The 11,660-nt window shown below is 40.3% G+C and overlaps 2 protein-coding genes across 2 annotated transcripts; both read left to right on the top strand.

Moving 5' to 3' along the window:
* Positions 1-1,257: 1,257 nt before the first annotated feature.
* LOC136424198 (zinc finger protein 135-like) lies at positions 1,258-5,830 on the top strand. The gene is made up of 3 exons (XM_066412712.1): positions 1,258-1,484; positions 1,806-3,518; positions 4,305-5,830. Exon 3 carries the CDS (start codon positions 4,307-4,309, stop codon positions 5,675-5,677), a length of 1,371 nt encoding a protein of 456 aa, XP_066268809.1. The 5' UTR covers positions 1,258-1,484; positions 1,806-3,518; positions 4,305-4,306; the 3' UTR covers positions 5,678-5,830.
* Positions 1,820-2,755, top strand: LOC136424574 (zinc finger protein 578-like). The gene has a single exon (XM_066413186.1). It carries the CDS (start codon positions 1,820-1,822, stop codon positions 2,753-2,755), a length of 936 nt encoding a protein of 311 aa, XP_066269283.1.
* Positions 5,831-11,660: the final 5,830 nt, after the last annotated feature.

The raw sequence follows: 11,660 nt of genomic DNA, 5'->3' as shown, positions 1-11,660 counted from the left end.
AATGCGACTATTCTGCTGTACAGAAAGGCCATTTAGACCAACACGTCAAGACAAAACACACCGATGAGAAAACCTACATGTGTGAGAAGTGTGGATACAGGACGGCTATAAGGTTTTCCTTAACCCAGCATCAGAGAATACACACCGGCGAGAAACCCTTTAAATGTGACCAGTGCGACTATTCTGCAGCACGGAAAGCTAATATAGCCGAACACGTAATGATAAAACACATCGGTGAGAGACGCTACAAATGTGACCAGTGCGACTACTCTTCAACGCGAAAAAGCACTTTAAGCAAACACATGGTTAAACACACACGTAAGAAAACCTGTACTTAAGACGATAACGCCTACTGTACCGCTTATGTGTAATAAGTGTCGCTGTAACATGTTTCAATTTCAGCCTGGCCTTTTACCATTGCCTCATGCCCAAATCATGAAATGTATGTTAATCTTTGTCAATCAGGTCTCCTTAATTGTTAAAAGTGTTTAAAGCAGGGCAAAATCCCAGTGTTGCAGTGCTGTTAAGTGTCACGTTTGTTTACTTCATCTGAGTTCCATAAGAATTCCTTATATTTCAAGCTCATAAATCCACTTCGCTCACTCGATGGATCTATTCGGTGGTTATAGCAAAAGACTAGGGTATACACACACGCCAGTTGTAGGCAGCCTATTCGTTATGAGATTAAAAGCTCAAAGTTTACACTTTTTTCTGTTCGTGGGTTTTTTGATACATGGTGAAGGCAATAGAAATTTTATCGGAGTTTGGTTTTTACCTTTGTCAGGAGAGTACAGTAGCCTCCATAGCTAGGTGACCGGTTGGACTTTGGTATGTTTTTTTTTTTTTTAAGGCCACACCAACTTAATTTTATGGATGACATCCGCGCGCGCATTGATTTTCGCCTGTTCTCAAAAAAATTTTTTTTTTCTTTGAACGGCCAAATGTTACAAATGGGTGTTTAAACCAGGCATCATCCATGTTAAAAGCACTTTAATATTAGCCTGGGTGCCATCCTATTTCTACCGGGCTCCTAATATGATATGATAATACTTTAATATGAGCCAATGCCAACAAATAAAGACTTGTTTGTTTGTTACACTGTGTTCTGTGGTTTAATTGGCAATACCAGCTATTTAGTCCTCCGGTTTATCTTTTTTTTTTGCTAGATTTTTCTTTTTTTCGCCCTCGCGCATTAGTTTTGGGGACTCCAGAGGATGTCATCCATAAAATTAAGTTGGTGTGGCCTAACTAGAAAATAGCCGACGGTATATTAAGGATAAAGGCTTGGGGCATAAAGCGTTCAGCTGAATCGTCAGTTTGACCTTTATATAATCCACTGGAATATCAGGTTGTTCAACCTTTGACCTTTCACCTGGTCGCTTGTCCGCCATTTTGTGCCTTCGTAAAATAATCGTTCTCAGATCTGACGAAACTTTCAGCAAGTTTAAGTGTCAGTTTACTTCAGAAGTATCATAACCCGCCAGGTAAGACATTCTCGGACTATTACAGCTTACTTGGTCATGCCTGTACAGGGCTATCCTTACTTTATGAGTGTGTTTGGAGGTAACAAAAGACGTACAGATTGTTTGCATACAGGTGGGGAGGGTTGCGAAATCATTTTTCTCTAACAACAGTATACCCACAGTAGGCATTGCCTAACATCAACTACCTCTTTGACTGTAAGTCCATAGTTCCCAGTCTATGGTAAATACAAGTTGTGTGATCTTTTTTTTTCTCCTTTAACCTTCATAAACGTATTTTTGGATAGATTAAACCGATTTCATTTCCCTACTATATTCCCGTAGAACAATTGTCAAAAATGGATCAGCTGACATCTGGCCGTCCTGAAGAATTATCAACTGTACATCCTGATAATAAGAAACGCAGCAATGAGAATGGGACTGTAGAAAGGAAAACACAACAAGATAAAGACATTCTGTTTCAAGAAAAGACTAGCATAGACTCTGTCCAGCCTGACATAGGAGGTTCTTCATGTCTAAAATCACCGGCCGGTACAGGACAGGGAGATAGGCAAGGGGCAAAATCTACCACAGATGCAGGTTACATCTGTGATAAGTGTGGGTATAAAACATCGTTAAAGGGAGGCCTCACACGACATATGAGAAAACATACAGGAGAAAAACCCTACAAATGTGACCAGTGCGACTACTCCTCTGCATGGAGAGGCGATGTAAAAAAACACGTCATGCTTAGACATACCGGTGAAAAGCCCTACATGTGTGGGGAGTGTGGGTACAGGACGGCTGAGAGGTCTGACCTATGTATACATATGAGAAAACATACAGGTGAGAAACCACACAAATGTGACCAGTGCGACTATTCTGCTGCACGGAAAGGCGATTTAGCAAAGCACGTTATGTTTAAACATACCGGTGAGAAACCCTACATGTGTGGGGAGTGCGGATACAGGACGGCTGACAGGTCATCTCTATCCCGACATATGAGAACACATACAGGCGAGAAACCCCACAAATGTGACCAGTGCGAGTATTCTGCTGCACAGAAAGGTGACTTGGACCGACACGTGATGACCACACACACATTTGAAAAGCCCTACTTGTGTGGAGAGTGTGGATACAGGACGGCCGTTACGTCTCACCTCTCCAGACATATGAGAAAACACACCGGTGAGAAAGCCCACATGTGTGAGGAGTGCGGATACAGGACGGATTTAAGGGCTAACCTTTCCCGACACATGATGAGAAAACACACAGGTATTAAACTCCACAAGTGAGACCACCGTGACTGTTCTTCTACTCACAAAGTCAACAAAGACACATACGATTTTTTTAACATTGATTTTGTGTCGTAGTCAAGATAAGACCAATGATAACTGAGAGACCTGGGTTCGGGATACTCGTAAGATCAACATCTTTTGTTTTAGTACAGCTTTGCAAAACCTATCATTCTCCCTGTTCTTTTTTATTTGTTTGTTTGTCACATAACAGACTAGATTCTACCCAGAGTCCACATTGTAAATAAATGATACCTAAGGGTCAACTTTTTAGATAAATAAAATGACCCTGTAAGTAAGTGCTGATTTACTATTGGTTGTAAATAAATGCTCAAATTTTACCATTTGTCCTGTGTATGTGTTCCCTTCCCTTTGTTGATTTTGATTTATGGTTGGAACAATAGAAGCTTTAGTTCAAGGCATGTACATGGGAGGATAATAGACCCTAAAGCATTAAGTTACGGGTTTGGCTTTGTTATGTTATTGTGTGTGTGTTTTGTGTGTGTGCTAGAACATGAATAGATAACCCACAAGGCCACACTATATATGTGGAGCATAACGCGTTCAGTGGTAAACTGTACTTTGACCTACGTTCCACTGAATATCAGGTTGATGAATTATTGACCTTTAACCTGATTCTCTTGGCCGCCATTTTGTTTCTTTGTGAAAGAATCATTCTCTTATCTGACCAAGAAGGTGATCTGACGAAACTTCCAGCATTCTATAAGCGTCATTTTACCTCAAAAGTATCATTAACTGAAAGGTAAGACATTTCGGATTGTTACAACTTACTGGATCGTGCTTAGGGTTATCCCAATTGGTTATCCTTACTGAATGAGTGCGCTTGGAGGGTACGTAGACGGTGGGGAGGGGGGCGAAAAGATTACCCAATATTCTTCTATTGTAACATCTAAAGGCATTGCCTAACAGACTGGCTAACATAATGATGATAAATACCAATAAATCTCAGGTCCAAAATGCAATCAAGAATCTTTTGGCTACATGTTTACGTTGTGTTAGCTCTGTATGAATTGTTAAGTTCCATATTACCATCCTACCTGGCCGAAAGGATCTACTCTACTCTACTCATATCGAACACGTTGCTGACACTAGTAACAGTGATGCCGTTTGAAACTTGTGTATCTTGCACGGACTAAAAGAAGTGGCCGTAAACCAAAATCTTATTGTGGATAAACCCGCCTCCGTGCTTACCATGTAGGTCGTCATTGATTGGTAATACAGTTAGTCATACAAGTTCGTCATTTACGAATGGGCTGTTACTGAGGAGGGGGGACATTTCACCGCAATGAGCGTACCCCCTATGTCCTGCTGTCCCGTCGGCTTTAACCCCCTCTGTCCTGCTGTCCCATGACATCGTGACCCCCTATGTCCAAGTGGCCAGTCCTATGTAATCAACCCCCCCTCCTTAGTTATTTTTTGGAATAGCCCAATAGAGATTTTCCCTTTTCGGCAATATCTTTAATAGTATTTTTCAGACCTATTAGTTCTTATTTTGAATGTTTATGATTCTTATATGTGATTGCTTCAGCAATGGCCGAGCAAACTTGTGAGCCTCCTTTGGAAGAGCCGCCTACCGGGCATCCTGGGAACGAGACAAGCAGCAGTGGGGAGCAGACAACAGACCCGGGGCAGCAGCAGGGCGTTCTAAGCGAAGAACCGGACACTTCAGGACACAGACGTAAGCAAGGAGCAAAATATGCCAGGGCTCACCCATGTGAGTACTGTGGGTACAGGGCGCTAAGTAAGTCCATTCTGATACAACATGTAAGGACGCACACCGGGGAAAAACCTTTCAAATGCGACCAGTGTGACTATTCTGCTGCACAGAAAAAAGATTTAAAACGACACGTCATGAGAAAACACACCAATGAGAAGCCCTACATGTGCGGGGAGTGTGGATACAGAGCGGCTGTGAATTCCAGCCTATCTCAACATATGCGGAAACACTCTGGTGAGAAACCTTACAAATGTGACCGATGCGACTATTGTGCAGCGCAGAAACATCATCTACGCTACCACGTTATGATGAAACACAACGGTGAGATACCCTTCATGTGTGGAGAGTGTGGATTTATAACGACTGATAGGTCTGACCTCACCCGACATATCAGAAGGCACACAGGTGAAAAACCTTACAAATGTGACCAGTGTGACTATTCTGCTGCACGAAAAAATTATTTAGAAAAACACGTCTCGATGAAACACACCGGTGAGAAACTCTTTATGTGTGGAGAGTGCGGATACAGAACGGCCGATACTTCTAACCTCACCCGACATATGAAAAAACACGAATCCATTGAGAAACCTTACAAATGTGATCAATGCGACTTTTCTACAGCACAGAAAGGTTATTTAGAAAGACACGGCATGCTGAAGCACACAGATGAGAAGCCCTACAAGTGTGAGGAGTGTGGGTTCATGACGGCTCACAAGGTAGCTCTATCCCGGCATATGAGAACACATACTGGTGAAAAACCTTACACATGTGCGGACTGTAGCTACAGTACAACACGTAAGGACTATCTCGCACGGCATATACGAAAACATACAGGGGAAAAACCTTTCAAATGCGATCAGTGTGACTATTCTGCTGCACAGAAAAAAGATTTAAAACGACAGGTCATGACAAAACACACAGGTGAAAAACCCTACATGTGTGGGGAGTGTGGATACAGGACGGCTCACAGGGAAGCTCTATCCCGGCATATGAGAACACATACTGGTGAAAAACCCTACACTTGCGACCAGTGTGACTATTCTACTGCACATAAAGGTGAATTAGACCGACACGTTAATACTAAACACACTGGTGAGAAACCCTACATGTGCGGGGAATGTGGATACAGGACTGCTATCAGGACTTACCTATCCCAACACATGAAAAAACATACAGGGAAGTAGTCCTACATGCGCGGGGAGTGTGAATATAGGACGGCTGACAGGTCATCCTTGACCCGACATATGACCAAACATACAGATGAGAAACCCTACATGTGTGGGGAGCGCGGATACAGGACGGCTGACAGGTCAAAACTGACCCGGCATATGACCAATCATACAGGTGCAAAACTTACAAATGTGACCAGTGCAACTATTCCGCTGCACAGAAAAGTACTCTAAACACATCATTATAAAACACACGGATGCGAAGCGCTACATCGGTGAAGAGTGTGGATACAAAACGGCTGCTAGGTCCAACCTACGTGTACTTAATATTCGAAAACACTCTGGTCAAATGCAATTATTCTGCAGCAGAAAAAAAGTACTTTAACCAAAGACACTCGTGAGATAACCTGTACTTTGGACGATAACGGCTAATATTTGTAGTAAAATGATTTCAAAATCCACTGGTTATCATTTCTAACATGTTAACATAGCCTGGGCAATTTACTCCCATTGTCTTATGTTCCAGCCATAACGTATATGTTTCTACTTCTGAATTAGGAATTAGGATTTCCAAGTTGGTAAAAGTGTTTAAAGCAGGGCCAGAGTCAAAAGTTGCAGTACTATTAATGGCCAAACTCGGAATCGGCCTTGTGTTAACTGTTGTCTAGTGATTATTTTTCTCACTAACTTTTGAATATGAATAAACGGGTCATCATGCTTCGATTTTGCGTCATTTTGATGCAAGCTATCTTGATTTACTCTGTTTTGTAAGGTATGCTTTATCATCCTCATAATTCGTAGCGGTAAAACCAGATTTTGCGTAATTGATTTCCATAATCTAGCGTAATGCGTAGCGTGGCATGATCTAGCGTTATCGGAACCCCCTTGCAGACTTTCAAGCTTACTGTAACTACGAAGAAGGGCGCATTAAGCGTTCAGGGGTGGACTACACTCCGACCTTTTGAACCGGTGTATCAGGTTTATCAAATTTAACCTTTGACGTATATATAGTACGATATTTTCATAAATGTACTTCATATAAAGTAAATTTGGTTCCTGTTTCATTTAGATATTTAGACAGACCTAGTCGTTAACACCGTTCTAGTTATGAAAGAAGAATAACTGTTTTCATTCCAAACATTGTTTAAAACTATCTACTAAAGCTTATCAGGTGGTAAAGGTCCAGTAAAAGAAGAACAAAAAGCAGGGATAGACGAAAATGTGCTATAATCTCAGTAGTCAACTGAGATTTTTCAACCAGCAAAATACATTCCAATTATATATACATATATAACTGTTACAACGGTCAAAGATCAGACTTGGAGTTACATACAAATGTATCCCAATTGCAAGCAAATAACATCTTTGTAATTAATCTCCATGTGTACTTTACTCTACATGTATAACCGTTACAACGGTCAATGATCAGATTTGGAGTTACATACAAATGTATCCCAAGCAAATAATTTATTTGTAATTAATCTCCACATGTACTTTACTAGAAAAACAAGGTCAACAATGATTAGCAGTGGATACATTGGTGTGCAAGTTGAAAAATTGGGACGTTTGTATTGTATATATTTGGGAAAATACAGAATTCTAAATGTCGTTGAGTTTCATTCATGATGTTGTGAGTGGTGGTTACTACATTCTTAAAATAACAAAGTCATTGGTGTGAAATATGTGGAGCTTTACAACCAGCAAAACAACCACATCCATTTCAATGTCACTCGCAATTTGAATTTAGACTCCAATAAAAATTCTTTCAAGGCAAATGTCTTCATCATTAGTATTCAGATGTAATTTACAATAGAAATGATGACGACAATACAGAAAGTGTTGTACAAGCAAGGATATTAGAATAACCTCCTTGGTACAAGTTAACACATGGGACAACAGCATGGCTCCCTAATTATTTGTAGAATCACTGAACGATGAATTCAAAATCTTGTCATTGATTATAAAAAAGAGACCATTACAAAAAGCCGCATAGTAAAACGTGAAGAAACCCTGACATACTGCAGCTTGCGTTATGTACACTCACGTGACTACGACGTAAGTATTGTCCACCATGTTGGCCGGTTAAACATGGGATATAGATTTCAATTTGTCTGTCATGTGATCATGTCCAACACCTGTAAGTTCAAAAATCAGACTCCCAGGTTCAACCAACCGACATAGTAGTCGTGACGTCATATTCAAACACACGACATGTGTCACAATGGCATGTCCAAAGATAGTGCCTAATGTACAAGCTTGAACCATCAATGATATTCAGATGTATTTTTTAGCTTTTATGTATACTTTGGTCAATGATGAAGCACATCGTCAACTCTAAGTTAAACCGTGGTTTGCACTGTCTTCCTAGTTCGTTGAAATTCCTTTTTTCAGGACCGAAAGTTTGACATTTGGTACATGTTTGACCACAAAGAGTATCATTCTCAACCTTACAAGCGTAAGCTGTGTCTTGTCTCATGTACACTCACTAAACCACCTTGAACAACCTCCAAATCGTCTAAAACACTAAGTTCCCTGACTGTTACAGAAATAGTTATAGCAACCTAAAACTGTTGCAATGCTAGAAAAAGGGAAAAAACTTACTGCTGATATCACTAAGAACTTGTGTAAAATAACAACTGATATAAAAAATTAATGAGTGGCTCATACACTATACTTTTAGTTTCAGTTACATTTTTTGAAGTTGTATGACGCCAAACAACTTCTGAAAATAAGCAAAGAAGCAAGCCAATAATAAATTATAGTTTCCCTTTGACATTGGCTTACTTATGAACTACCACTCAAGGGACTAAGGAAAATTAGTTATCCAGAACAAAACATTACATTCTCACAATATACATTCGTATTTCCTAGAAATCAATATTCTAAGAGTCCACTGTTCGATATTGGTTTGTGAACCACTTCCAATAAACCATTGTTAAAGGAAAGCTACACAAAAAATTGAAAATCCTGCTATGCTATGCTTGATATATTCCAAAGTCAAGTTCTTACTTCATGTTGTTTCACATAAGTCCGTCATAGTTTTGGGATCTTGCACCGTTTGCAACTTATGCCATGCTGACGCCTTCTCACCTGATAATTTTGGTACACGAAACACTGACGTCATATAATTCAATCATCAGGTGAAAAATCAGTACACTGACGTCATATAATTCAATTATCAGGTGAGATTATCGCGCCTTCTCACCTGATGATTGAATTATATGAAAACAGTTTCTGCTGGTATCACTTAAGTAAAGGTCACTTTCATTTTGAAAAACCCCGCAGTGATGATGACTATTCGATGTTCCTGCAGTACTTTGCTTTGCTACTAATATATATATATATATATATATATACATATATATAAAGTTTTTAAAAACTTCCATTCTCCATATTTTACACAGAATGAAAAACAATTTCTCTCTGTTCTTGGTTCTACAATAATTAGTAATATAATACATACAACTGCATAGTGTGGATTGTCAACTATAATTCAAGAACTTGTGTAAAATTACAATTGTTACAAAAAAAATCCATGGGAGGCTCATACACTATACTTTTAGTTACAGTTACATTTCCTGAAGTTGTATGAAGCCAAACAACAACTTCCTAAATTAAGCAACCCAATAATGAATTATAGTTTCCCTTTGACATTGGCTTTCTTATGAACTACCACTCAAGGGACTAAGGAAAAATTACAATCGCACAATATACATTCGTATTTCCTAGAAAAACTAAAGAGATGTACACAGTTAGATATTTGTTTGTAAACAACTTTCAATAAACTATTATTAAATCATCAGTCTGTTTCTAAAACAGCAAAAAAAGAGCGTCATGTGTTACTATGTCAAATTCCCAATGGTTTAATTTGCACCATGTTCAATGATTTTGCCTTGTTTATGGTGCAATCGTTTCTGTTCGTTTAAGACAGGTGATTAGTACAGGGCCTCAACAATGAATTTCGGACAAGACATTCTCATTGTGGCCTATGGCTAGAGTTGGTCGGCTGCACCAGCTGTTTGGTAGGCCACGGTTAAATGTACTATGTTGTGTCCTCCTAGCACACCACAACAACAGTTCGGATCTGAAAGTCTTCACAAACAGACCACGATTACTGATAGACAAAAAATAAATAATCAATTTTATTAAGATTGAAATTTTGGGGCTTTCAAAAAGGCAAGCTTTTCAATTTCTTTTCTGACATTCTGATTTTCAATACACATTCCAGGTTACAAGTGGGTCCTTCCTGGTATTTGTTAGAGGTTAGATTTAATTGTTTGATAGACGAGCTGTTAATGGTGGCCATCTTCTTACCTTTCAGCAGCTAATTTATCCCACACCAATTCAAGTTGTAGTATATTGGATCCAGACACTTAACAACTTTTAACATTGAGCGGTCTTTCTGCAAGTGGTAGGTGATTTCAAAAGTTTTTCAATGATAGAAACGGTCTTTGGATAATCTTAATGTTCTTCCAATAATCTCCAATAATGGAATGATAATAGTCTGTCAATGATATCAAAACCTTTGATTTTCTGTCTTATGTATATGGTTCCAGTTGTACCTCAGACTACATTTGAGTCAATTGCTTCGCTCATCGATTGCAAAATTTGCCCTTTTTCTGTGTAAATGTATTTAATCATGGTGTCTCCACGTTTGTGTACAGAGAATTCAGCCGCGAGGCAGTCGGCCCTGTGCCGTAAGATAGATTCCCAGCCTCAAGGGAATCAGTGTTGGGCTGAGACTGGCCCTGCCCTGTCTTATCATGACCACTGCTCACTACAGTAGCTGTTTTGTTTGTGTTGGATGCAAGGATGGTTTCAGACTGACCTGCAACTTTGTAGAGAGAGTTTAGCTGCGAGGAAGAAGGCCCCGTGGCATAAGCATCCAATGATGTAGTGATAGCCTGAGGCTGTCCCTGCCCTGTCTGCTCATGATCATTGATTATTAAAGCAGCTTTGGTGTTCGATTCAATTACTGCCTGAGCCTGAACCTGCTCTGTCTGATCATGGCCACTAGTTAATGTTCGGTCCTTTGGTTGTGTTTCAACACCTGCGCACTTACGATTTAGAGATTTAGTGTCAGCTTGAAACTGACCCTGCCCTGTCTGTTCATGGCCATTGATTACTACGGCATCAGTGGGCCCTTTGATGGTTCCCACACCTGCGTACATAGGATTTGGCTTTAAGGCAGCTAGAACTTCGTTATGTGATAGATTTTTAACTTTCAGAGATTGGGTATAAGCCTGAGGCTGACCCTTCCCTTTCTTGTCATGACCATTGATTACTGCAGCAGCAGCAGTGCTGTTTGTGTTTGATTCAATTATTGCCCGAGTCTTACCCTGCCCTGTGCCACCATTTTGGTTGTCCACATCTTCGAAACAGTGACCATGACCACTGATCACTACAGCAGCCTTGACCTGGGCCTGCCCTGTCTGATCATGACCACTGGTTGATGTTGGGCCCTGTGGTGGTGTTGCTAAACCCGCGTACAGAAGATTTGGCTTCAAGGCAGCTAAAACTTTGTTGCGGGAAATATTCCCAACTTTGAGAGATTGAGTTTTATCCTGAGACTGGCCCTGCTCTGCCTGATCATGAAGGGTGTCAATGTCTTCATACTGGTTATCATGACCACTGGTCATTGCAGAAACATTTGTGTTTGCGTTGTTACCAACAACACTCGAATTCATCCCTATTGGAGGATGCGGGGTCCCCCTCTTGTACCAGATTGTGAGAATGACGATGCCAATTAGGACAATACCAGCAACTGGACCACATATGGAGCCAATGAGAATAGGTATGGGGAAACTGGGAGCAGATTCACGGGGACTGCTTCTTTCTGGTTTCTTTGAAGCGGCTGCAATGATTGGAGGCAGTGTTGCTGCTGTTTTTACCCCAGGACTCGCCATATAGCAAGCGTTCTTTGTGAAATGCCAGTGATAGCGAGAGGTCATGATGTCATTGTAACTGGTGTTAGATCTTTCCAATGGGACAGTAACGG

The sequence above is a fragment of the Branchiostoma lanceolatum genome, chromosome 18 (genome assembly GCF_035083965.1).
Source record: "Branchiostoma lanceolatum isolate klBraLanc5 chromosome 18, klBraLanc5.hap2, whole genome shotgun sequence".
Taxonomy (NCBI): Eukaryota; Metazoa; Chordata; class Leptocardii; order Amphioxiformes; family Branchiostomatidae; genus Branchiostoma; species Branchiostoma lanceolatum.
This window is presented reverse-complemented; position numbering and strand designations above follow the sequence as displayed.

Excerpts from the sequence above, each read along its gene's own strand:
- LOC136424198 (XM_066412712.1), top strand. The coding sequence starts at position 4,307 with ATGGCCGAGCAAACTTGTGAGCCTCCTTTGGAAGAGCCGCCTACCGGG.
- LOC136424574 (XM_066413186.1), top strand. The coding sequence starts at position 1,820 with ATGGATCAGCTGACATCTGGCCGTCCTGAAGAATTATCAACTGTACAT.